Source organism: Symsagittifera roscoffensis, chromosome 5, assembly GCF_963678635.1.
Source record: "Symsagittifera roscoffensis chromosome 5, txSymRosc1.1, whole genome shotgun sequence".
NCBI classification, from domain to species: domain Eukaryota; kingdom Metazoa; phylum Xenacoelomorpha; order Acoela; family Convolutidae; genus Symsagittifera; species Symsagittifera roscoffensis.
The window spans coordinates 8,335,567-8,363,474 of NC_087066.1; the positions used below are offsets into that span (position 1 = coordinate 8,335,567).

Consider the following 27,908-nt stretch of genomic DNA (forward strand, 5'->3'; position numbering starts at 1 on the left):
AAACACAACTAATAAATTTAGGCAAACCTTGGAAAACATGAAAAAATTCAACCTGGATAGCCACAACATCAATCATATTTAAATTCTTTCAATACGGGAAATATTGGAGCCTGTCCTAAATGTTTTGTTTGAAAAATGTTTTCACAACAATATCTTTCCGAACTCATCAAAACTTGTAAAAGTAATACCGAAACATCAAGAAGAGAATGATATCAAACCTTCAAATTTTGGACCAAATTCACTTTTACCTGTTTTTGGCAAAATACTAGAACGATAAATATACAACCGCATATTAGATTTTGCTTAAAAACAAAAAAAATTTTACATCAATCTCAGTTGGGATTTAGACAATTTTGCTTCTTTCGTGGAGAAATTTCAATTTGATTGGAATTATCAAGTCACTGACAATCAGTGTACTTTCCTTTGTTTAAGAAAAACGAAAGAAATCGTTGATCACAAGCTTCATTTAAACCAATGTTATAATTGTGGTATAAGAAGACCAGCACATGACACTCTAGTTTCTTATTGATCAGAAAAGAATCAGTTGATTAGCATCAATAGAATCAAATTGCAAAGTCACAACAAAAAATGTCTCAATGTCCAACAGGGCTCAACTTTCGGCTCTACTTTCCAATCTGGTTATTGATGATACTAATTGCAAAACTAAAGGCAACCACAAATGCCTCTTTCTATGCCGATGATACAGCCCTTGTAGTTCAATTTAAAAACCAACAATAACAATAATTTTCATTCTGGTTATTCATGATACTAAATGCAAAACTAATTGCAAAACTAAATACAAAAACAAATACCTGTCTTTATGCCGACAATACAGGCATTAAAAATCAATTTAAAAATAGGTTATAATTGAAAACAACGACAATGCCTTGCAAAAGCAAACCAATGGTTGGAAGAAAACAAACTGACTCTAAACTTAGATAAAAACAAAATGTTTACTTTGGAAGGAGGAAATGAAAATTTTTTTTGACTCAATTAAATTTAACAACGAAGGCAAAGGGCAAAATGTCCGTTTTCATTTATCTGGATGTGTATCTCGACAAAAAGCTCAATTCAAAGATCACATTGAAGTTGTTTATACAAAATTTAAAAAATTCTGTAGAATCATTTATCAACTGCGTAAGATTTTAAAAAACCAGTAACTGAACAATTTTTACCAAACATACGTTATACCTGATGTTCAATGTGGCGTTTTAAAATACGCGTCGACTTCCAAATCAAACATTGATGAGATTGATTCCAAAATTCAAAGTTTAACTAGAGTGTTAGTTTTCAAGAAACAATTCGAATCAGTATATTTATTTCGGGAAAAAAAATGAAAATAAATAAAGTAAAAGAGATTACTTCATACCGACTCTTCAATCTTCTCTGTAAAATTATTGAAGGTGAGTGTGAATCTGTGACTCTCAGCAAACTAATTGCATCAGAAGAAGTCATCAGTATAACCATAATCATAAAGGAGTAAAAAACATAATGACCAACTCTAAAAACAGCATAAGTTTTCAATTGCTACCAGCGCTCATTAACTTCACAGCTGTCTCACAAAATTGTTTTCGATTTTTTGAAATAATTTGCAGAATAACTTGGATTGAAAATCACAACTTGATAGGAAAAGGAGACAATGATAGGAAAAAGGAAATAATCAACTAAATATTCTATTTTTTCTCTTACTATCGGTTTCCTCCAATGTTTACATCTCATCAAAACTTTTGTTTTAAATTTTGCAAATATCTAACTGAAAATTTTTTCATTTCTATAGTCTTAAAATTGAGTAAAGTAACGCAAATCATGTCGATAAAACACCACCATCCCAATTTAAACCTTGTTTTGTTTTGAGCTATGAACATCTGAAAGCAAGCAAAATTTGTCTAATGACGATCTCACAATCTTGTCTAATGACGAGGCTCATTTTTTTTCAAGTGGTGATTTATTCATTTTATATCAATCAATGTGAAGCTAAACTGAAAACAATTTTTTATTGATAGGTATTTTTGTTTTTTTGGCTCGAAGAGTGATGTTTCTACGTAAAATTGAAGTGCTCAATCTCACATTTAGTCGTCAAATTTTTATGTTTGCCTTGGAGTTTTGACACTGGTTTTTCTAGTGTGGTTGCAGTGAATATCTGAGAGTTCATCGAAGTTAAAATTTATAAAAAAAATTTAAAGAGAAAAGCTGTTTGTCGTCAAAGATTTTTTTTATATACAGAAAAAAGGGAATATGTGAACATGAAAGATATTTATCCCTAATGACATATCTTGTTTTTACAAAATTGTTTCTCTTTGACAAAAAACTTTGCATCAAAAACTATATTTTAGATAAATTATCACGAGAATTGATGTCAATAAAATCTTTTGCCGTGAAACAATCCACAACAGTGATGTTCAGACCAGATATCTTATTCAATGACCTATGAAGTCGAAACTTTGAATGGACAGACCAACAAAACAAGTACTTAGCAGTATCAACCAGGAAACAAGTCTCTGCTCGAAACAAGTCGTTAGACCATGCTCCCTGGACAAAAAAAATGACAGCGAAAACCGATGCTTCAGAGTAGGCAATTGACATAAATGTTTCACAAGAAGGACATCCATCGATCAATGTTTCAAGGAAACTATCATCAGCTGAGCGAAATAACGCTGATACAGAAAGAGAAGCCTTGGCAATTGTGTCTGTGGTGACACGACTAAATACGGTCGTTTTAGGGCGCAGTTTCACAAACCGATCACAAAACCTTGCAGCAGCTCTTTGCGCTAGACGGAGAGATTCCGAAAACAGCGCAAGCTAGAGTAACCATATGGGCTATTGTGCTGATAAGATTCTACAGAGGCGTCGCAGCTTTCAAACCGCTGAGATACAGAGGACAAGTTACGGACAATGCCCACAAGACACATACAGGAAGACAGGCAACAGCAGCTTAAATGGTTGCTCGGTGGCCTGTTATCTTACAAGACGTGGAAAAGCTTGTCTCAAGATGTGAGATCTGTCACAAGATCAGACCATCGCTCGGGAAAACAGTCTCCAGTGGCCAGAAGCAGACGTATGAGAGCGAAAACCAGCTAGCGAGATGCAGTCAGGAGACCAATGCCACAGATGGAACAAGTCAGATGGGCGATCATGAAACTGCACTGCAACATGAAACCGATAAACAACAACTCAACGACTCCAGACAATCAATCTGGACAAGTCTCAGGCAAACCCAATTAACCTTCAAGCCTGCGTAAGACAATGAAACTCTACATAGATCCTTTAAACTCAGATCTTCCTAGAAAAAGAGGAAATCTGTGATGATATCAGAACTCATCGAAATTAAAACTCGTATTATCAAGCATAAAGATGATAAATATAAAAATTTACTTGATCTGTTGAAGCGTATTAAACTGGTTCAGAAGCAATTTTTCATATATTACTGTCTAACTGTCTAATTTTTGAAAACACTGTTCAACTTTTATCACCAGGTGTCATTCAAGATAAATTCTCATGATATTGATCAATATAATCCGTGATTACAATGCTTTATATATCGATAAAACTTTTTCTTGAAAGTTTACCCGAAAATTTATCATGAATTTATCATGAATTTCTTGAAAATTTACCATGGGAACATGTGAACAAAGAAAGTCTTATCCCCAATGACATATCTTGTTTTCATGTATTTTTTTTCTCTATGATAACAACAACAAACACCAGCTAATTTTCACGTAAATTATCACTAACATCGGTCTCAACAAAGTCTTCATAGCAAACATCTTGCTTTCAAAACCCAGTGAATATTTGTAGAACCTTACTTCAACGTTCAGTTTGATATAAGTTCTAGCTGGTCAGAATATAAGCGAACTACTTGTATTTTTTCATATTTGATCATTACTGTCGTCTTTCAGATCTCAAATTGTTATCAAAAATATGTGGATTTAAGTTCAATTTTACTATTAGTGGGCAAGATCAGGGAAAATGTACCAGAGCTTGGTGTAGTTGAGCTTTTGTCATTCATAAAATTAAATTTTGAATTGAATTTTGATGCAGAGACTCATTTAAATACCAAAAAAATTTCATCAATAAAACAGCTTTACAGCAAATTTTCAACAGCAACTTTTGTTTTTAATTTTAGTTTTGCACTGTGATACAATTGCATGAACACCTATCTAATTACACCGTTGTATTTTGTCCATATCACAGGTACTACATTTTTCATAAATATTATAGTCTGCGAACTTTTGTTAAACAGGAAAAATGCAAACGGAAAGATTGACCTTAGTAAGTCGTTAATATATGACACAAAAGGCTGGAGAACTTCTTTTGTGGTCTGAACAATGAATCTTCTTGCTATTATTTGACCATTATTTTCATTAAGGATCGATGAACGTAGTTATTAATATTTTTAAAATCTCAAAATTATATAATGCATAAATTGTGTTTTTTTGCGGATTGATTTTTGATTTCTTTCTAAGTTCAGTTCGTTTCTTTTTTAAAAGGTGGGCGAAGTCGACTATTGAACAAGCAAAAAAGTAAAGGCCACTAAAAACGTGATCGTTTTCTATTTTCGAGAATGGGTATCGCAATTTTCGGTTTTTCTAGCGGAACTCAAACTTGACATTTTGATTCAGTTTGCTCAATTTGGGTTAAAATTATCAAACAAGTGCCTAGACACAAATTTTCTTAAAAATCAAAGAGTGGTAAAACCGTATAATTTTATATGAAAGTTCCAAAATTGTTTTTAAGAAAGAAGTCAGTCTTTTGCTTTCTATTCCTTACATTCAATGACGCTTTCTCCACGGTCTGGTAACTTTGTTGTAGGTTTATAATTTGAACAACAGCTAAATTTAGTTTGACTGAAAAGCTAAAAAAAGCATAGAGAAAATAGGCTAGGGCTGCAAACTTGCACCGGATAATTTTGCCAACCAGTCATTAATGACGATATATGTCCAAGGCAAGCACCGACATAACAGCTTTTGAACTCGTAACACAAAATCCAGGTTGCGCACCTAGATTATTAACAGTCGATAAATGTTTTTCAGACTTTTATATATGTCGTGATGTTTTTTTTCTCATTTTGATTTATGAAAAAATCTATAATTGCTCTTACAAAAAAAGAAGTGCATTCATACTTATAGAAGCCCCTAAATATATGAACACTTTTTGAGTTCATATCAAGATCATTTCAAACTCATTTGCTAGAAGGTAGACAAAATGTACTCTCCAAAAAGTGCGATCGAGTTCTAGTTTCAGAAGTGGAATTGATTTTTTAGATTTTTCGCGGAATATAAAACGTTTCCTCAAAAATTTTTATTGAATAGTGCCAATATGGAGTGCTTTTAAAAGTCAAAGAGCTTGAGGCCATTTACATTCCCGGGTTGACAAAAAAATGCTTATTGTACAATTTTCATATATGAAAAAAATGCTTATCATACTCGTTCATACATTTTCATAGAGCAAAAATTATTATATGAAAATAGCAAAATAAGAATGTTTTCCATGCTATGAAATTGTATGATAATCATTTTTTCCATACTATGAAGTTATATGACAAGCATTTTTTCCATAAATGAAAATACAAAGAGTTTTGGTTTCGTAAATTTGGGTTTCAACCGAAACACTAACCAAGGACAAAACCTCGAGTGAAACTGGCAGTTACCACGCAGATAAACTGCATTTGGTGATTTTAGCCATGAAAGTGAAATTTAACGTTTTCACATGGAATTATATACCAAGAAAGTAACTTTTTGAATATGGCTAGATAATTTTAACTTTGAAAATTTTGATGGTTGGGAAAAGGCTTGTATTTTCACAAAACTATTTTTATCTTAGCAAATAAAACAAAAGATATGTAATTTCACTCTTCTTGTAATTTTTGGGTTTTTGGGTGAAAAACTCAACCTGGACTACGTTATAAACACAAAAAATCAAGTTTTGCATGCAAAATTTTTTTTCGTAATATTTATATTTCAGCACAAAAGCAAGTTTGCAAACAAAAAAGGGATTAAAATTTTTCTACTTCAAATTTTTGTTTTTGCTTATGAAAAAAAAGCATATCATGCACTTTTCAAAAAAGAAAATTTTATGATAAGCATTTTTTATCGAGAACCTTAAATCTTTTTTTTTGATAACCAGAGAGCTTCAAAAGAGGCAATTAGACCAAAAACGTTCATTAAAAAATTTTAAAGTACCTTTTAAGTTTTGAAAGATTTTTCTATGATCAGCATTTTTCCATAGACTTCATGTATGAAACTGTATGATAAGCATTTTTCTTCTATGGACGTCAACCGGGTTGACTCTTTCCCAACTTTTTGTTGGCAAGGTTATTTAATTGTTGCGTAATTTTGCTTTAACCCGTTAGCAACTAGCACCAATCAAAATGAGTTTCAAACCTTTCAAATCAAAATCAGATACGTAGCAATTCACCACCACTCATCAAAAAATGGGGTAGTTTATGCTCATCATTCTAATTGTAGAAGGAGATATTCTTTTGATGACTCAAATTCACTGAAAACATTTATTAAGACTAATGAACGTAAAGAAGACTCTTATTTAGGTCTTGCTGTATTTTTTTTTTGTTTTTTTTTTCAGGAAAAAGTCTTAAAATATTGATGCACTTAGGTATAATCCACTTTTGAGTTGAATTGAAATTCATCTGCTCAAAATGACGTAAATAGCACTCTCCGAATACGGACGAGCAAATGGCGCAAATATTCGTGAACGATTTCTAGTTTCGAAAGAGGAATTTATTTTATAGATTTCCAGCGGAATAAAAACTTTACTTATTGATCCAAGTTCCTCAGGTTGTTAGGTTCATGTTATCAAAAAAACACCAACCATAAATCGTTCTAGAAATTCAAAGAGCTTACAGGGCATCTATTTTTTCTTTGAAACTCGAAAGTTGAAGTTTTTAAAACAAACTCAGTGTTTTTTTTGTGTTTACTTGGGTTCATTACTCTTTTCCAATCTTCGATTGGCTATGTTAGTTGTTAAAACTCCTTTTCTGATTAATTTTGACTTTTTCTCAAATTTTTGCAGCTTCATATTTTGCCCAAACTGTGCGTTTCAAGATACAATTTGATTGGCTTCGCGTTGAAGTAATATCAGTTGTTGCTAATATTCGCCAATTCTCACTTTTTTCACAAGGTAACGACCTGTTAGCCAAATATAACGTTGGTATGAACTTAAGGAAGCTTTGGAGTGATTGTGTGTCTTGGCAGGTGTTTGACAAGGAGGCAGTCTACAACCCCTTCATGTATGCGATGGTGGAGATGGCGGCCCTTGCAATGTGTGCCACTGTCATCTGCATGGGATGCATGTACTACTACCTCGCCACAAGATAGAACAACTTAAAAACGCACCATAGAAGTATTTAGAGTCGCCCGTTTTAGTCGCCCATAACTATAATTGACTGTCATAACTTAACATAATTGACTGTCTTAACATAATTTTGAAAAAAGTAGCGAGGCTTCTTGTGAGTTTTCATTTTCCAAATTATTTTGAAACTTCATCAGTCTTCATTGTTATCGAGTTGTTTTTGCGGCTCAGAAAGCGAAAAAAAAATCGAAAAAGCTTTGATATTCTGCAAGCCTACTTTTTTTCGAAATCCCAAAATATTGGACTCAAAACCTGCAAATCAATATGGCTGCAAAAACATCATCTCTGGATTTTTGCCATACTTTGATCTCAAGTTTTCCATAGACTCTCATGAAAGCATGTAAGTTCACCAAATATAAGTAACAGCAGATTAACCATGAAGTTGAAGTCTTCGGTGTAAATTGGCAAATTGCATGCGATTTAATTAGTTTATAAAACTGATGAAATGTTAATTTCCTGTTGATTTATAATTTTGTTTCATTGAATTTTTTAAGCAAAACAAAATAAAATTTTCTCTAAATAACCGTTTTGTCTATTTAAATTCAGCAGCCCTTTAAAAAAATGGTGTGAAAATGATTTGGCGAATTCAAATAGAGAAGTATGCAATCTGTGCGGTGACCGCTACGGGGTCACACTTCGACCCAGAAAAGGATTTAGGTTATCGGAAGGCGGAACCTCCCCTATGATTCCCCCCATCAGGGATTTGACCCCCTAGTCACACAAAGGGCCCCCTTTGGTACTATAATGCGATCTTCGTTTTTTTGCGGATCGAACCTATAATTGGAATGTATATTTGATACAAAAGTTAGTTGTCAAAAATATAAATGCATAGCGGATAGTTAATAATAATAATCATAATAAATTGTTTGCAAATTAGATTCCATTCATTGTAAAAATTACTACATTTACAAACAAACGAAATCACATTGCGAGAACGCCGTGGAACTATGCAGCCCGTTTTCAGGCGCCTCTGATCCTGCTATGACTTCTGTTATTTTTAAATATCGATAGTTATTCAAGAAATCAAAAAAAAAAAGATTTAATGATTTAAAGAAGAAAAAAAAATTTTTGAAGCGAAAAAAGGGGAAAGTTTCAGCAGTATACCTACCCTTGACAGCAAATCTTTTTTTTTCAAATACTAATTCTACTCAATAATGAGTTTAAACAGTTGATAATTTCCTAGAATAAAATTGTCCAAAAACTCATGGTTGAAGATTTGTAATTGATATTGTGTGCAGCTCTGAATCTTAGTTACAAAATCTGGGTAGTATTATAGAACAAAGTTGAAAAATTTTTTTATTCTAACGTTTACAGAAGTTTGTTTATTACCCTTTGATTGCACAGGTATCTGCCTAGCTAAAATTCTCTTATTCAAAATTGTATTCAAATTTTTCTCAGTTACAGCTTCCTGGACAATGGCCGATATGCACTCTTTTCTCAAAACCTTACATAGTAATTTTAATAATTCATAGATATGTAATTCTTTTACGAAGTAGATTTTGTGTTTTTGTCTCAGTTCTTCGATGCTTTCGTTTCTTCTCTTAAAACAAATAATTTTTAGAAGCCGTTTTATTTTAAGTTCAACTGTTTCTAATTTCATTTTGTTTGTTGACGCATAAGCCAAAACCCCGTCTGTGAAATGGGTTTCATGTAAACGTTATATGCTTTCAATAGTTGATCTTTACCTAAAACTTTCCTCAACCTGTAATACATCCCACAAAACCTTGACAATTTATTTTCAATTTTTGTAATATGATCAGTAAAGGAAAGTTTAGAGTCAATTTGAACACCTAAGTATCGGAACGATTGTTTTTCTTCGTTGATTATTCCTTTTTTTTGACATCTGATTTACCGCTGCTCTTCTTAGATAGTATCATTGTTTTTGTTTTATCTTCATTTAAGGTCAGCTTGCTATTTTCTAGCCAACTTGCTGTTTTGTCCAACGCTTCTTGATGTTTACCGGTTAAGTCACTGTTTCTAGCTGTCGTTTTTATGACAGTGTCGTCTGCATATAAAATCAGATTACTTTCACTTTTTTCATTTAGCTCAATATCATTTATATAAATGATGAAAAGAAGCGGGCCTAGTATGGATCCCTGTAGTACTCCATAATTCACATTTTTATTTTGAGAGCGTTTAGTTTTAGTGGCAACGTATTGTTGTCGGTTTTTAAATAAGACTTTAGAAGATCCAAAATAGGTCCCCGAAAACCATATGCGTCACATTTCTCAAGTAAAAGAATGTGGTCAACTGTATCAAAGGCTTTCTTAAGGTCAATGAATGTGCACTGTGTCTTCGTGGTATTAGAGTCCCAATCTTGACGCACTTCTTCTATTATGGTTATCAAAGCATCAATTGTACTCCTTTTTGATCTGAACCCAAACTGGCAATTTTGTAGTAACTGATAATTAGTGAGATGTTTGTTCGTTCTGTTATAAATGACCCGCTCAAAAATTTTAACCAACAACTGGTAAAAGAGAAATTGGCCTGTAATTTGATGGGTCTAGATCATTGCCTTCTTTGAAGAGAGGTTTAACTTTAGCAATTTTGAAACTGTCTGGAAAGACTTGTCTATCCAAACAATTTTGTAAAAGTTTTGTCAAAACTGGAAGCAAAACTTGACAAATTTTTTCAAGTAATAGTGATTAAGTCCATATGTAACCAAACTAAACTTGGTTTTTAGCGATTCGATTATATTTGAAATTTCACTTTGCGTTGTATCAGCTAAAAACATTGAGTTAATTTGCTTTCTGACTTTTAATTTTTTTGAAGTATTGAAATTCCTCGCCAATTTTTCTCCAATATTCGCAAAGAAATTGTTAAATTCATCAACATTTATGTTTTTTTTCTTCCTGGTCGTTGTTTTTGGTAGCACGTGTTAGGTCATTATACAGACGGAAAAATTCTCTGCTGTTGTTGTTGGATTCCAATCATAATTTGTTTTGATAAAATGCTTTTTTTTCCGACTCAGCATTTTGCGAACTAATTTACTTTGAGATTCAATTTTACTTCTGGCTTCTGCGGTTCCGGTTTTTAAAAAAATTTCCTAAGTCGGTACTTTTTCGATGCTGCATTTTTCAATTCATTATCAACCCAGTGCTTCGAAGTTTTTCTATTTTATGTTTTTTCTGGTAAAAAAGATTCAATGTTATTTCTGAATTTTTCATTCAACAATAAAAAAAGCTCATCGCAATTAAATTGGCTAATTTTTGTTTCAACTTCTAATAAATTTTCATATAAAGACTCATTTAGTTCTTTCAGAAAAGATTCCGATTCAAGTTTGTACCATGGTCGGGCTTTGGTAATAAAAGGTTCATTTTTGCATGTTTGTGCTGTTGCGTTTAAAATTACTCCATAATGATCAGTTACCGATGTTTTAAAGATGGTTACTGGTTTTTTTACATTGGAAAAAAAAAAGATCTATACACGTGTTGCTGGTCTCAGTTTCTCTGGTTGCTTTATTTCCATTTTGTAGGAAAAAATCGTTTCCATTTAATATACTTATAAATTCCGAGAGTCGCTTACTCTTTCTCAAAACATTAATGTTAAAGTCACCACAAAGTAAATGATGTGTAGATGGTGCCACTATAATATCATCCGAAACCTTTTGTAGTAAAAGGAGTGTCTGAGTTTTTACCGCGCCAGGAGGAATATAAACACACGTAATAATTGTACTTTTTAGTTTTTCATTTGTAATTTTGACGCTTAATAATTGAATGTTGTTACAACTTGTTCTTTTTATTATTTCATAATTTATTTTACATTTTATATATAAGCATACGATTGCTCCTCTACGCTTACGAGAACTTTCAATGAGAGGTTGATATTCTTTTATTTTGAAAATATTGAAATTCTGGTTTGGTGAAAGCCAGGTTTCGGTGCAACATATAACACTAGGCAAATAATTTAGTTGAGTTAGACTAACTTGAAATTTGTCTATGTTTTTTGGTATTGATCTTATATTTTGCAAAAGAACCTGCTCAATGGTATTCATGATATACTGCCTTTTGTATCTTTGTTGTTCTGAGATAGAAAAAAAAACAAATGATGATAAAAAATCACAAACTCCCTCGGTTGGCCTGAAAGCTTTTCCCTTCTACTTCCCTATGTTTCATACGTTGTTCTTGTATGTAAGCAATATCCTTAAAATTGCTGTTTTAGAAACAAAATTTCTTGATTTGCCGTGTTTTCAATTTAACTTCTTAACTGTAGAGACCTGAAGTTTCCTCATTTACATCCAAGTTTCACGACAAAAAAATAATAATCGTAATAAAATTGAAACTTAGGTAAATTTTAATTTCCAGATAGAAAATAAAATTTTTCATTTAGTGTCAACTCCGCGTTATCACAGAGCACACCAAAGTTCACTCGCATAACCAGTCCATAAGCCCCTTTCCAGGCTTAGAGGTCGCGTTATCACAACCAACCTGGAGCGCTCGCGTTATCACAAGCAGGGCAAATGGAACTGACAGTGAGATTTCAATCCAAAATTGATTATGACTAACAATATGAAACAAACAAAAAGTTTGGGTTAAGTTGTTTCTGACATAATTTGACTTATTTGAAACTTTAAACCAAATTGAAAGAAGTGGGGAAAAAAATCCAAAAAGTCACTTCCTTAGTTCAAAAGAAAAAAAAATAAAAGCAATAGTATAATTATTATAAACAAGTTAACAGGTTAAGTTAGTGCAGAGTTGCACGGCGTGATAGTATCAACTCATTTTATCGTTCATTTTATCATAAGACAATGTATAAAATACTCAACAAAAAGTTTGAAAGCGTGTAACTGATTAGAGTTTATGAGTCTATTTATTGCTCATATATAGTTTTTTGCCCTCCGGTGAGACTCTATCGCTTGCACCTCTGCTGCTTTTGTTAACCTCAACAAATTTTCTTTTGATCGCATTTGGTTCCAATTTATTAAGATCATCCAAGCTATTGACTTTCATATACTTTTTCGATCCATTTTCACCAGTAACTGCAACTGATACAATGCATTATTTGGTGACCGTCTCCAACCCCATTCGAACAGCAGTTGCTTTGATCTCTGCGTCAGCTTTAGGCAATGTTTCATTTAAAATAATAATTTTTTGGTTTATTGGGTTGACCTTTTTTCTAAGAGCCCTTCTATTTTTCCAGACTTGCCTTTTGTCCTCGAAGTAAATGAATTTGCATATTACGCAGGGAAGGAAAATACCTGTATCACCAGGCAGGACATGGCAAGCTTTCACACCTTCATACTTAATTGTTATACCCAAAAACTTCTTCAAAAGTTTTAGTGTTTCCATTGTTACGTCTCTCACATTGCGCGCATCGTAAGGAGGATTCAATATTATAATACTATCTTTTCTTGAATATCTTTCCTGAGCACGCAGTCGTTCCTGCATGTCCCGTTGATTTTTTTTCCAATTCTTGAATACGAAGTTGTTGAGCACCCGAAAACATTTTAAGACCATCAATTTCTTTTTGTAACTCGCTCACCTTAGTGTCACTTGTTTTACTCTCGGAACCTCGAGCAGGGGTGGAGCTGACTGAAGTTCCCACCAAAACATCTTGTTGATCCACATTTATGATAGATAAGCCGTCAAATAAATATTTTTTAGAAAAAATAATAATAAATGTAACTTGGATAACAAAAATTAGGATAGTTATTAATTGAATAAAGTCAATCAGAAAAATTTTTGGAAGATTTAAGCTCAATTGTTTTAAATCAAATCGACATCAGGGTTCCTAATAATCAATTACTTTTATCAATGTCAAGTTTTGGGATTGTTTTTAAACGAACCTTTTGGCCAGAAAGAGAATTCGCAAGAGATTATATTTCATTTCAAGTTTCATTTCAAATTTCAATTCAAATTTGTGTCTTTTTTTCTCGAGGTCAACCGACTTTTCGCTCTTTCGCGTTCTCTCTTCTTTGGCTAATATCTTATAATAAATAAGTTAACAAGGTCCAATAGGGGGGAAAATTGTTAAGAAAATCCTAATGATTTGATCTTTATTCAAAAATTATTTTGTGTTGCGATTTTTATGCTAGTCGATACGTTTTTCATTTTTAAAATCATTATGCTAGTCGAGCTTTATGCTACGCGATACTGTCGTTTCAATGCAAAAAATGACCTTTTTGCCTTTCATTGACCTATTTTTTGTTTCAAGCTACTTTTTTGATTTCAAATAAAAAGTTTTCATATATTTAGCAAATAGGCTATCAAATTACCAGAAATCAGCATGCTGGAAAATGTTTTAAATAATCCACCCTTATTAAAGGCCAATGAAAAATTTTAAGACATGGATTTAACTCGTGTGATCTGTAGTTTTTTTTTCAGAAGATTCTTATAACAGAATTACGCTCAGTTTTGGTTTTTGTTCCGATCCTTGAAAAAGGTAGAAAAATGAGTTCGGTTGTTTTGCTTTTTTTTTGATTTTTTGATTTTTTTGATTTTTTGAGATTTAGTCTAAATTTGAGTGAGTAAGACTTTTAGGCTCACAAAACTTGATTTTACTATAAATTAAGCTTGTTTCGGATGTTTAATTCTGCGCTTATTTGGCATTAATTTAAAATTTTTGTACAAAGAAATGTTTTTTATCTTTGATTTTTGAATATTGTCGATCTTGCCTAACTCATTAACTTTCTATGCATTTGTATAATTCTCGAAACACTCCACCCACTAAAAATGACCCTAATTTGAAGAAAAGAAAAGAAAAAATAGTTTTTTTTTGTGAAGATCTTCGGAACATTCTGAGCTATTTGCACTGCATTAGGCTATTTAGTTTGTATTTTGATTTTGATTGTTGTTTGGATCAAACAAATAAATTTTTTGGTCAAATTCCGATATGTTTCAACCGTGCTTGAGACATATTTTGGCCGTACTCAACAGAGTTTCAATTTTACTCGTGGTACATTTCGTGTGATATGCCCGTGCTCGTGACATGTTTCGAGTTTGTGCTCGTCCCATGCCACTGTATCGACTATTTATTTTCGTTTGAGCACTGACATTGTGTGTCGACTTTTAAAGTCGAAACAAACAAGAACCATGACCAGGGTTTTGATGAGATCGCACAATTTTTTTTGTAATTCAGTATTTTTGTGTGTGTTTTTGTGAGACAATATTAACATTAAATTGAAACATTCTCAATGTATCGGACAGCTACCGGTTTTGTTGATGAATTAGCTTAACTGAGGCGGCGTCTTGCTCAATTTTTTGCAACATTCATTTGTTTGAAGAGAGTAAAAAACATGAGAAACATTATTCCAGAAAATGGAAGATCCTTAATCAGACGAACTATCGAAGCACTCAAACGTTTTGTAACTTCCGAAGCACTTAAGCATTTCACATACCATTAAAATGGTTTTAATAAGTTCACAGGCCTTACTTGCATACATCTTAATGGCGCCAAATTGAGGCAATTGGAGATTTTCCGAAAAGTCAAATGGCGTCTGAGATCATTAAAAATGCCAACTTCCACATTTATTGTGACGTAAATTCAAATCGAAAATTCAGTTGTTTGATAGAACCCAATCAGCAAATAGAAATCAGAAAAGTAAGCGCATAAAACTAACGATTTTTTCTGCCAGAAAACATTGAAATTTGCTTAACAAAAAAGCTAAGCTTATGCGACCTATTGACGCTTAAACTGGCATATCAAAAGAGCTGTTTATTTGCAGATGACATCGATTTTGAGAAATATCATGTCAGAATATGAACGGCATTTAATGAAAAAACGCTTCTTGCTTTGAAAATTTTCTCGTCAGAAATCATTTAAATAAATTTAAATTTTCCTCCTAGAAAACTTCCGAAAAAGGAGAAAAAATTGTATCTAAATGGCAAAACAGCATGAAAAAGCTTTGAAATTTGTTAATCTGCATATGACTTTTTAAACCATCAGTAGCAAAAGTGAATTAAAAGTTTTGAGAAAAACGTTCAAAGCATCAATTCATCGAAATTTCTAAGCTAGGCCTTTTTGGGACTTAATTTTATCAATATAACAATATGAAAGCTTGTATCGCTTTTCAGAGCTTGCGTAAATGTCACATAAAAACTGCTTTATTTTTTCGTCTGATACCTCAACCCTGGTCAAATCAAAGAATTCGGCTAGGAGGCTGAGATACAAGAAAAAGATAGCCTCAAATGATCCCAAAAGTTGTCCATAAAAAATAGATTCAAACGAAACAAAAACTTCTAAAAAACTGCTTCGAAGAACTAGAAAAACGTCCGGAAAAGCTTCGAATGAACCAGAAAAGCGTCTAGAAAAAGATGGCTTTAAATGAACCAAAAATGTCCAATCAGGCAACTTCGTTCAATCGTCCCAATTGACCTTTCAATATGCTCAATTGACCTCATTGCTGTAAATGGTCTATATTAAAAGATGGAAAAAGGCAGTAAACATTTTTTAAAATTATTTTTTAAATTGAAAGGAATGGTTTTGATAGTAAATCACTTTTCGGCGCAAATGAAAGAAAAAACGTTTGTTTTTTTGTTCATGGTTTAAAAATTCACGTGCTTTTTAATACTCGCGTCTATTACACCAGATTATTGATTGTCAAACACGTACTTTTGTGAAACCATATAACGTATTTTTTTCTTTGATGGTTTCAGTGTTGTTCAATTGTAAGCTTATCAAACTTTTATCAGTTTTTCAAGTTTATCTTCAAGTTTTTATTTAAATTCTATTCAAAATGTCGAGAGTCAAATCTGATCAAGTGATTGCAAAGAATTCCGCGAAACCAAAACCTGAGCTGGTCAAGAAATATCGAACACTGGAAAAAGCTTTAATCTACGAATTTATAGACGACCACGTAGAACTGCGGGACAAATATCTTCAGAAATCAGTCGAACTCCACCAGAAAGTGTTCGGCGATTCGTCCGAAAGAATTTCCACTAAAGTTATTCCAAAACAGCGTCGCCCAAATTCGAGAGTAAGAATAAGTTCAGACAGTACATTTGCAAGCGTCAGTTTGCCAGCCGATAAAAAACCTACAGTTACGAAAAAATCTGCCTCGCCGAATAGATTAAATAGATCGAGAATCGAAAAATCATCTCTCCGGTCATCGAAAACATCTCAGGGATCAGCTTTACAAAAAGAAGAAGAGATCGATATTCCACAAAACTCATCAGCTAAGAACTCAAACAGAACTGTTTCGGCTAAAAGAACAAAAAGTGTTGATTCACTGACTTTTTCGTCGTCAGATAATGAGACTAAAGAGGAAGACAAACTTAGTCTACTCAATTTGGAATCGAAATCAGAATCAAAAACGGCCACAAAAGATTCGGAAAATAAAGTCGAATCGAAAGAAAACAGTACGATAGTGTCGGATCATGACAGTAACACTCTAAGTTCCAAGGGTTCCAAAAACTCCAAGGCCTCCGAGAACTCAAAAGGGGCCAGGGATTCCAGTAGTTCCTCTGTGTCCAGCGTGTGGTCTGAAGAATCTTCAGACAACAGCTATAAAGAATATCCAAAGTTAAATTACAAAACTGATCAGCTGAGACCACAAACAGCTATGGAGATTCCGAGATCAAAGAGTCCGCCGCGTGAACAGACTTCTGAGGCGACTAAGGATAGTCGGATTGAATCCTCCGAAAATAATACGACTCCTAGAAAGCAAACTAGGGCCAAGAAAGTGTCAAATAGCGCAAGGCCCAACAATGTTAAGAAACAGAGTGCACCTTTCATAAACGGTTAGTGGTATCCTGATTCTAATTTGTATTTTTTGTTGCATTTTTGAAGTACTAGATTGTTGATTGAACTCAGAACTGCGAGAAAATGAAAGTTGATTAATATTTACAACACAAAGTAAAAAACAATTTGAAAGTAAAAAGCGTTGATTTTGTAAATATGTATCTTGTTTTTGTCTCTTAAATGTATCATCATAAACCTAGTGTTATGGAGGTTTTCAAAAATTAAAATGCGTTTCAGAAAAACAAAGAGTGCGTTCGTCTCTTGACTCCCGCAGTCGTGACCAATCAGCCTCGATTACTAGTCCATACGAGCTGAAAATAGACGATGTCTCTGCAGCTAACTCGTCCTTGAAAGCGGAACCAACCTCGCCTCACACACGACTGGTAGATCATCATCTGAAAAACACTCACAAGGTACCAATGTGACATGGAAACTAATCTCATATTTTAACAAAGGGTGATTCATTTGTTCTTCCATAGTTGAAAAACAACTGAGCTGATAAGTTAAAGATTTGAAACTCCAGAAAAGAACAGTCACATTCTTTGCGAAACCACAGTAGTAAACAATCGTAATTTTTTATGGAGAAACCTTATTTTTATTTTTTGAGAAGCAATGTTGCCACAAGAACCTAAGCTTGGAAGATTTCTTAAAAACTATTCCCCATACTCCAATTATATAGGAACGCAAAATCTCGCACGTTACCCGCGGCGAGGCTCCATGGATAATAATTGACTATAATCAATTTTCGTGGTCAAAAATGCTGGAAGCGGCACGCTTTTACGGTAGCCAAATGTAAAACACAGTTAAGCGATTAGACGTTCAAGTTTTGATAATTTATTTTAAACGTTTTGGAAAATCCAGGCTCTTACACATAAAAAGTTTTTACAATCCATTATTGTCCCGACTTTCGATACGAAAGTAGCGGAATATTTGTGCTCGGGGTGGGTTTTTTTTTCTTCAGACAAAATTCGACTTTTTAACTAGCCATTTTTGACGGAATTTTTTTATATCATTCGAAAAGTATTGTTGTCCTGAGCTCAAATTTGAAAAGATATTTTACCTGGGATCATTTTTTGTAAAGTTATGGGGGTTTAAAGATTGCCATTTTGGTCAATTTGGGACAATTAGCGCACGATGTATTTCGCGCTATTAACGCGTAAGCGGAGCGTTAATCCGTCGTATAAATCGTTTCAAATTGGTTGAAAGAAGCTTATTTGCCATAATTGATTTGTTACAAGGAGCTAAATCTATCCTTTTGTACTTTATATGGCGTGTGGGGGGATGATTTTTATAAAAAATTTCAAATTTTAGAAAAAAAAGTTTCATTCTGTTTTTTTTACATTTAATTTTTCAATGTTATTACTGCTCCACCTTAAAAGGCAGTCGGAACATTCAGGGCTTCGCCCTGATACGAGCAGTCTTGTTATCTAATATATTCCATTATGAATCCATTACAATCAATTACGATGAATTAAAGTGATATCTATTTTGCTTGTTTCATAATCGATTATTAATCTATGTCAATCGATTCTTTTAGATTTTTATGAAGACAGATGAAAAACCATGAAAATTATTTATTATTCATGCAATTTCTTTGCTGATAATTACCCCAAATTAGCAATTTTCAATTCCTAAACTTCCTGAAAATACTCACCAGTGAAATATATTTTAATCCATTTGTGCTCACAAAAAAAATTTCCAAATGCTATAAAATATTTCATCAAAAAAACTTAGTTTAAAAGTCAAAAATTGACCGAATAAAAAAGCAAGCCCATTAGCTTGCCTGATTTCGATTTGGAACTATTTTATGTGAGGATTGATTCGTGTTACAATTTCAGCGTCAAACTTAGGTCTTAGCAAAATATTAAACGAGCGGTTTACTTCGAGGGAAAGTGCATATAGAATAGTGTGTAGCATCCCCGCATCCCCGCTAGTGAATTTGTATATTGATTTCCAAAAAAAATTTTGCGAAACCATTAATGAGCAACAAACTCATGAAACAATCCCATGCAGATATGTTCTTCTCCTTCTTGGGAAGTCGGATATGAAAAAAAAAGAAATCTATTCATTTGTACAAATTCATATGCATACATATCTCAAAAGGAAACAAGACTACCCGTATCGGGGCAAAACTCTGAATGTTCTGACTGCCTTTTGAAATCGATGTAGTAGTAACAACCTAAAAAAAATTAATTGTAATAAAATAAAATAAAATTTGTTTTTAGAATTTGAGATTTTATGTGAAATTCATCCCCTCGCACGCCATTTTAAGTACAAAGAGATAAATTTTGCTCCTGGTAACAATTTAATTATGGCAAAAAAGCTTCGTTCAACCAATTTGGAACAATTTCTAAGGCGGGTTAAATCTAGAATCTAAATCTAATGCTTACGCGTTATTAGCGCGAAATATATCGCGCGTTTATTGTCCCAAATTGGTCAAAATTGCAAACCTTTAAACACCCATAACTTTACAAGCAAGGATCGCAGGTGAAATATCTTTTCAAAATCAAGCTCAGGACAACAATACTTTTCGAATGATAAAAAAATCCGTGAAAAATGGCTAGTTAAAAAGTCGAAATTTCTCTGAAGAAAAAAAAACCCATCCGAGTATTCCGTTAGTTTCGTTACGAAAGTCGGAACAAAATTATATATTTAAACAAAAACATCGTTTAGGAGACAAAACAAATTTATATTTTAAACACAACTGCTCAACTTTTGACAAAGTTTAGAGTCTATGGAAAACATTAAAAAAACGGATAAAACATTTTTTGAGATTTCTTTCGACAGCCATTTCCCAATACGTTTGAAAAGCAAATGTAATTTTTTCACATAAATCAAAACATTAGTTAGACGAAATAGCATGCCTCAATTCAATTAGGAGCAATTTTTAAGACGTATTAATTTGCTGGTTATGCATCATTAGCAACAAATCTATCGCTCGAATTATCCAGAAATGGCAAAATTCGTAATATTTAAACCCCCATTATTTGCTGTAAAAAATCTGTAAAAAATTGCTGGATAAAGAATCGTAATAAGTATGAAAAAAAGTTTAAAAAAAGATGTGGCGAAAATCATGAATTGCTGTTGTTAGTATTACCAAACATAACAATTTATCTTATCGAAATTTTAAGAATAAGATTGCTTACTCAGCTAAAGAATCTTTCAAATTGGTATGTGCGAAAAATGTTTCTTCTTGGAAAGTAAGACTTTTTCCATAAGCTGATCAGATACTTTAGATGTTAAAAGGCAATCGGAACATTCCTGGTTTTCATTCTATGTACCAATTCTTATTGAGCTAGGTTTGGCAATGAATCATTCGGCTGGTATAATTTTGGACTTCATAAATGAAAATCTTGCATGCTCTAATGTTGTTTGTACTCAAAAAAAAACAGTTTAATTCCCAAAAAAATGCTTTTCTCAACATGAGCAGGAGAACAAATTTGATATGTGAAATCAACTGTTTTATATCCCCCTACATGCGATTTAATTCATTTAGCTCATTTGGCTCATTTAGCCCACCAAATTACAAATTGAATGAAAAATCTCCAAGCATAAGCACATTTGGCGCGTTTGTATGAATTGCATTTTTTTATACAATTTTTTTTTTCAAATTTATTACAAGTTCGAGGAGAACATTCTACAGTTGTTCACCTAGGGGAAAAGATTGTACGGTTGACCTGAGATATGTGATGCCTGTCAAAAACCCTCGACACAAATACTAATGGTTCCCATTTTGAACTCAATTTTTTATATCATTTAACCAAACATATACTATTTTTTTTCAGAATAATACTTTGCCCAATAATAAAATGAATTTTCACATTTTTTACTCATTGGTCCGGCCATTGAAAAAGGGGAGGAACTTTGTATTCGGGTAGGTTTTAGTTTTTCTTTTTTGTTTTCCACCTAAGGTCAGGTACCACAAATAGTCATTGCACTGAGTTGAGTGATATATCTTACTAATTAAGCAATCGAGTAACGTTTGTTATAAATGAAAATTAGCAATTTTCGTTACAAAAATTTGATTTCTCAGAAAAAAAAACTATTTTCAAAAACTTCATTCAGCTCTTCTTTCGTTAAAAAAAATCAAAAATATTTTAAATTTTTAGTGCAAAAAATTTTGAAAAGTTACGAAAAATTTGCACAGTACGGGAACACTTTGTGTTGTAATATTGCAGGAGAGTATTCTGAAGTGGCTGGAGTTGAAGGAGATAGAGGAGAAGGAGAAGGAGGGGGAGAAGAGGCGAAGAAAGAGGGGGGAGCGGAGGAGGAGGGAGGGGGAGATAGTGAGTAGGGCTAACAGGGAGAGTGAGGCTGCAATCGCCTACTCCAACTGGTTCAAAGAAAAGAGGCGCGCCATCAATTCCATGGAGGTACTTAAACCCAATCACAAAAACTGAGATTACCTTGACTTTAGTGTTTATCAATCTCTAAAAACAACGTCTTTTTTTGTTTAAAAAAAAAGAATTTTTTTCTTTATTTTTTCATCAATTTTAGTTTAATCAGTCTCTGATACAACTGTGTTTTTTTTTCAAAAAAAGTGCTGAAACTGACAAACGTTCGATGCTTATGAAAAAACGATCTTAGCTTAACTATTAAATCAGGAGACTTCAAAACAATTTCTTTTAGAACCAGCTCAAAATAGCATCGGTGGAGAATTCAAGACAGACTGAGCTGAAAAGACAGAGCGAAGAGTCCTTCCAGAAGTGGCTGAGAGCCAAAAGTGAGCAGAAGAGAAAAGAAAGACTGGCTCAGAAGAAGGCCAAAGAAAGTGAGCAGAAAGACGATCAGAAATTAGCCGAACAGAGGGAGAAAAGCTTCCAAACATGGTTGCAGAACAAAGAAAAACAAATGCGACGTGAACAAAGTCGGCAACGAAAACTCGAAATGGAAGAAAGAAAAATAGAAGAGCAAAAAAGCAGCGAAATGATTGAAAATATTGAAAAAGAACATCAAAAGTCAGACCATGAAAAAGATGAGGACAGCGAGTCGGAACAATTAGCACATGAGTTTTTGTCCAGGCGAAGACAGAAACGCGCTCCAGTAGCTCGCGGCAGAAGTGCTTTCCAGGAAATAGAGCCTGAAAAAGTCGGCAACGTTTCCAGGGCAGAGTTTGAGAGGGTGAAATTTGAAGATACCCAAAAAGAAATTGAAAAGCAGAAAAGAGACGCCTCGAAGGGGGTTGAAGGAGGAGGAGGAGGGGGAGAGAGTAATTGGGATAAGTTTTACAAAGAGGATAGAAAGCAGATGTACGAGCGACCAAGGACAACTGGGCCGTTTAGAACCAATATTAGAACAAACATCGACAAAACGACGCCTAAAAACTCAAGGTAAACGATATCTGAAGTTTTATCTTGAAACACTAGTTCTTAAAAAATCTTAGAAATGTTTCGTTTCACAAGACATTTTTTGCTAAAATACCTAGTCAAAGTTCTTTGCAATCCATTATATAGCGTTATTTGGTATAACCAAAACAACAAATCATATGCTTTAAAAGAGATCATGTTTTCAAATCATGTCTTGCAAAAAAAAATGTGTTGAAATTGATTAAAAAAACAATTCAATACAAAAATTAAAGTAAAGAAAGATAGTATGAAAAGAGACCGAAAAATGAGGGAAAAAAACGGTCTCATTTTATTTGTTTTTAGAGAATTAACCAAAAAAGAAGTCTCTCCCAGTCCCTCGACAACAATGCGACAACTACGCAAACCTAAAATAACTTACGAAGAGTTTGTCAAACTGGACGCGGAGAAAAAGAGAAAAGCACTGGAGCCAAACATCAGCAAGGACATTTTAGAAAAAAGACTTCGGGAAAGAAAAGAAAGTGAGGAACTGTCTAAGAAACGAGTAGACACTGGACTGAATATACAGAGACGAGAGGGGAACAGGAAACGAGACCAGAATTTGCTGGACAGTATTTTGAGACAAGAAAGGCCGGAACCTCAAGGCGCAGAAGAAAGTGAAGCTGTGAATGAGTTGAAGAACCAATCAGATTTAAATGAAAGCAGGCAAGATGAGAAAAAGTTGGAAGCTGGGGCTGATAATAAAAAAGAAGTGAAGTTCGTTGAGAAAATAAACAGTGATGAAGACAATGCAATTGAGTTAGATCGAGTTGGTTAACTCATAGAGTAATTTCGGATAGGGTACACCGTCTGCTCGTCACGCTATCTTATTTTCGGCCGGATAGATTCGTGCAACTTCTTAGTCTAATACCGATCCTAATCTTACTCTTATACTATCTAGTCTCAGGTTGTTTAACTAGTCTCTGCTAGGCTCAATAGATCTAGGGTATACTGGTTTATTGCGGCTGCTGAAGTGCTCGGGAGAGTCCAACTAATTTCTAAGTTAAATTCAAATCTCTCTGGTGCTGAAATTACAAGTAACTTCAGCACTTACAAATAAGTGGGTTGTTAGTTAGATGGATCATGATTGGTTAATATTAAATACTTTACATTGGTAAAATATCTAAATTATCCAATCATAAAATGTAGTCTAGATCAGGTTCCACCCATCCGGGTTTTACAGAGTTTTTTAGAATAGTTCTTCTGCAATTCGAAGGATGGATGATGGACGTTGGTGTTTGGCGAACATCTTATTTCTTCTGTTTCTTCTTTGTTAAAGAAGTTCCAGGAAGCTGGAGTTAGAGACATAAGACGTTGTGTCTTCTAGTGACAACGACTAAGTCTTTGCAACAAACTCAAATCTGATTTCAGAATGGTTTGCTATGTCAGGTTTTTCTGTTCTGCGTGGAGAACTTCTTTTGTGTCTGATCTAATTTGGGAATGGCGTGGAGATTGTGCGTGGAGGGGATGCCTGGTTACTCGGATCTGTACGTATACTTGAACATCGAGGTGGTCATTGGTCTAGTTCAATGAAGTCCTTTTCTGCGAAGTCAAGTCGTACTCTAAATCCTTTGAGTTGTGATTGTGAGTGGCATATCGATTGTGGTTGGCCATTCTCTCTCGAGTGTAGTGGGGTCGTTTTGTCTTTAGATGTTCGTCCTTGGTGTTGTATTCTGATCTATGTATTGCATAATGTAATTTACATTTTATAAAACATTTATTAGTTTAATATTTTTTAATTATGATTTTAGTTAGTTGTTTTCACAAAAGCTTTTTGTTTTAGTTCGGTTATTTTGAAGAGTTACTCACAATTGAGTAGCTCTTATTAAAAATAGAGGTGTGGTCACAAAGCGTGGATGTAGCGCGGTGGGTTAGGCCGGCTATAGAGCATGCTCAGGACGTCCTTCCTGGTGGGTTAGGCCAGGAGTGGGAGTATGATTTCATGCGGTTTTTGTGAGGGGTCCTGTTATGTGACAACGTTTTATGTTGGGTTTGTTGTGGTTTTTCTTATGTCTTGTTGGTTATGTCCTTTTTCCAAAAAGCAAATTGTTCGTGGTATGGGTTTGTCTTTCGACTTTTTTGTGTTTTATTATTTCTTTCTTAGACTTTATAATAGTCTTCAAAAGAATAAATTATCCAGTTTTAAACTGGGTTAATCCGGTTTGGGTACCGTTGGTTTCCTTTTCTTAGTCATGCTGTTATTCTATGATTTGTGGTATTTAGTAAGCTGCGTTGGTTAGTTTTGTTTAGTATATGATTCCTTTCCAACCGGGTTAAAGGAAAGTTTGAAACATGTTATTATATGTTAGAGTTGTTGAGTGTGAAAACTTGAAACTGAAATTCATTATTTTAAACAATTCTTCGTGGGCGAGCTGTGCGAGTGTGGATAGAATTTCTGTGCGAATAAATGAGAATATCAAAAGGTTAGTACTGCATTTGCATTTTATTAATTTACTGCATAGAATTTGGAAATTTACTGCTAGTTATGGGGGAATTTTAAGTTACAAATTTTCATCATAATTAGATTTACTGCTTGTGGGGAAAATTTTAGAAATGAATTTACTGCATTGGTATTAAATTTATAAATTTATAAGTGTAAGAGATTAATAGAATTTTTGAAATCTGTTTGATGAAATTTGCGATTTTTATTTGTCTTTTGTGGTTTTTGTAGGTGATTGTCGGATGAAGGCTAAAAATCTAAAGAAAACATGGATAAAGTATGGTGAGTTTTTTAATATTTTAATTAGTTAGTAATATTCATTTAATTCATACTTACCTGTTAGTCGTCGGGGAAAAAACCGTGGGGGAAGATGTCGTGAATTAGTTCTGAAGTTGTTAGTAGTTTAGCTAAGATGCGGATGATATTTTTAGTCTGAAGCAGTGGCCAAAGCAATTGAAGTGCCTTAATAGTGGTTAGTTCTTCAGTGCCAACTGCAAACTCATAAGGTGTGTTTTGGATTAGATTATATAATTTGTGATTGAATTTAGTGTTGTGGATGAATTCTAAAATTGGGATTTCTATAGGTTGTACAAACTCGTGCGGGATAAGGAAGGGTCGGGATTCTTCGGCGTTGAAGGTCTTGGTGATGGGACAGAAGATGTACATTTGGGTTATGGGATCATAATTGCGAAGAATACCATGAAGGTTAGTGTCTTTAATACAATATGTGAAATTTAGGAAAAATGGTGAAGTGTATTTGGAATTAATGAATTGAAAACGATGGTGTGGTTGTCTAGAGGGTGTGTGTAGGTCAAAGTGATTTTGGATGAAGCGATAATAACTATATGTGTGGGTTTGTTTAGTGCGCAACATAATATCGTGTGAGCAGTGTAAATCTCTTTCGTGTGGTGCAAGGAAATGAAAGGTTAGTGAAAATATTTGGAAGCGTTCTTTAAAACTTTCGTATGCTTGTGTGTCTGTTAGTGCTTCTGAAATAATGTGATCAAACTTTCGGTCGAAGATGTTTAGTGTAAATATATATGGTGTCTTGATGAAAAATTTCTCGGTAATTTGTGGATTAGCGAAGCGATCGTCGTCTAAGAATTGATCTTGGTTAGCTCTGATGATGTTGTGATCATAGTATTCGAGTGTATATTCGTTAGCTCTAGGTGCAGTGTGTGTTTTTAGTGATTTTTTATATCCAACGTAAGTAAATTGTCTAGCGGTTAGTGGTGTAGTGAGTCGATATAGCATGTCCGTATTTCGCTCTATATCGATGTGAGTGTTAGATAAAGGTAAGCAAAGAGGGTTAGTAAAATGATAATATGATGTCCAAGAGAGAGTGGGCATTAAAACGTATTCATCTACAAAGTTGTGTGTTTCGTTAGTGTCGTGGGGGGTGTTTAAGGTGTATTGTGGGAATGAGGGTAAGGTGATGGCTAAAAATTCTTTTGTGTTAGTATGCTTGGGGTGGTTGATGTATTCACGGGCTGTTCCTGGTTTTGCTGGGAAAGGATGGTTGGGGAACTTTCTTTTAAAAGTGCGGTAAGCTCTATTAGTGTTGAGTGAAGATTCAGTTGATGTTGATGATGGTGCTAATGATTCAGTATAATTTGAAGAGGGTGTAGGGGTAGGGGGGTTGGATGAATTTATTGTGGAGGAGATTTGGTTTTTTGTTGGGGTATGGAGGTGGTAGGGTTGTTGTTGAAGGGTAATAAAATTATCTAGCTCTGGGGAGATTCGGGGGGTGTCTGGAGAATGAGATGATTGGTCAGAATGGTATGAGGAGTAGGTTGGGGTAACTTGGGAAGCATAAGAGGGTGTGGGAGTGATTGGGTCAGGGTTATTGGATAATATGGGTTGAAAAGGGGGTTGAGAAAAATTAGAAGAGTTATGAAAATGATTTGATGGGGATGGTTCTGAGTCGGCAAATTCATCGGGGGTTTCAATATTCGGGTTATTGAGTTGTGAGATGGAATATAAAACTGAGATGTGTGAATTAGTGTCGGAATTCATGCCTGATGTTACATTACTAGATGGAAAATCGGGTGGCGGAAAAGCAAAAAGTGGTATTATTGGGATTGGAGAGGTAAGATTGGTTGGGTGGGAATGTGATCGGTGTAGTGATCCAAGTTGGCGGCTCATCGTGGGCTAAAAAAATGATTATTTTGAGACTGAAAAGCGGTGGTATGGGGTTGTTCAATAATTTGTTCATAAGTATTATCATCTTGTGACTGGTGTGTCATTATATGTTGGATGGGACTTTGTGATGTGGTGAGTCGAAAATTTGGATTATGTGTGATGGCTAAATTTCGAAAATTTCGTGGGACTAGGGATAGTGGATGGTTATTTGGTAGGGGTGGTAATTGTGGTGCCGTTGGCGTTATGTCTACATTGTTATGTTCTTCGTCGTATGTATTTTGTCGTGTTGCTATTTTTGTGTTATATTCTTTTATTTGTGCGTCTAAAAGAATTTTGTTTATAGATGTAGAAAAGATTCCAAAAAATCCTGCAAAGAGTATGCGTGCTACGCTTGCTTGTCTGTTTACTTGTGTGTGTATAGCACATGTGTTGTAGATTCCTTTTAAAAGTGAGAAAAGAAATCCAATAAAGTTAAACATTGCGTATAAAATAGTCAATTTTTCTAAGATGTAGTAGGGCCATCCTAGAAAATCGAGGATCTCATTTTTGAGTGTAACAAAGCTAAAAATGTTAATTGGTGATATATCTTGGGGACGGTATTTTTCACCGTTTAGATATATATAATCTTTAATGTCTTTAAAATATCCGCTATAGTCTTGCGTGTAGATATCGGCAAATCCTGCGGTTTCTGCAAGTTTGCGTAAATTTTGGTCTATTGATTGTCTTTGTATAGTGTCCATTTGTGTTAATAATTCTTGGAATTGTTGTGTTCTAATGTGATGTTGAATATCTGATTTTGAGTATATTCCTATTGATTGTAAGTCTATATTTGGGTTTCGAGCAATAGCGCGAATGCTTTCTGGTGAAAATTTTTTGAGTGATTGCATTAATGTGGGATATGGAGTGAGAAGATAATATTTATTTTCATCAGGGTTTAGTTG

General features: G+C 33.9%; 1 protein-coding gene across 1 annotated transcript; it reads left to right on the forward strand.

Moving 5' to 3' along the window:
* The first annotated feature begins 15,866 nt into the window (after positions 1-15,866).
* Positions 15,867-23,163, forward strand: LOC134846588 (trichohyalin-like). Its single transcript, XM_063863971.1, has 5 exons — positions 15,867-17,042; positions 17,281-17,456; positions 21,222-21,416; positions 21,673-22,373; positions 22,692-23,163. Exons 1-5 carry the CDS (start codon positions 16,040-16,042, stop codon positions 23,161-23,163), a joined length of 2,547 nt encoding a protein of 848 aa, XP_063720041.1. The 5' UTR covers positions 15,867-16,039.
* Positions 23,164-27,908: the final 4,745 nt, after the last annotated feature.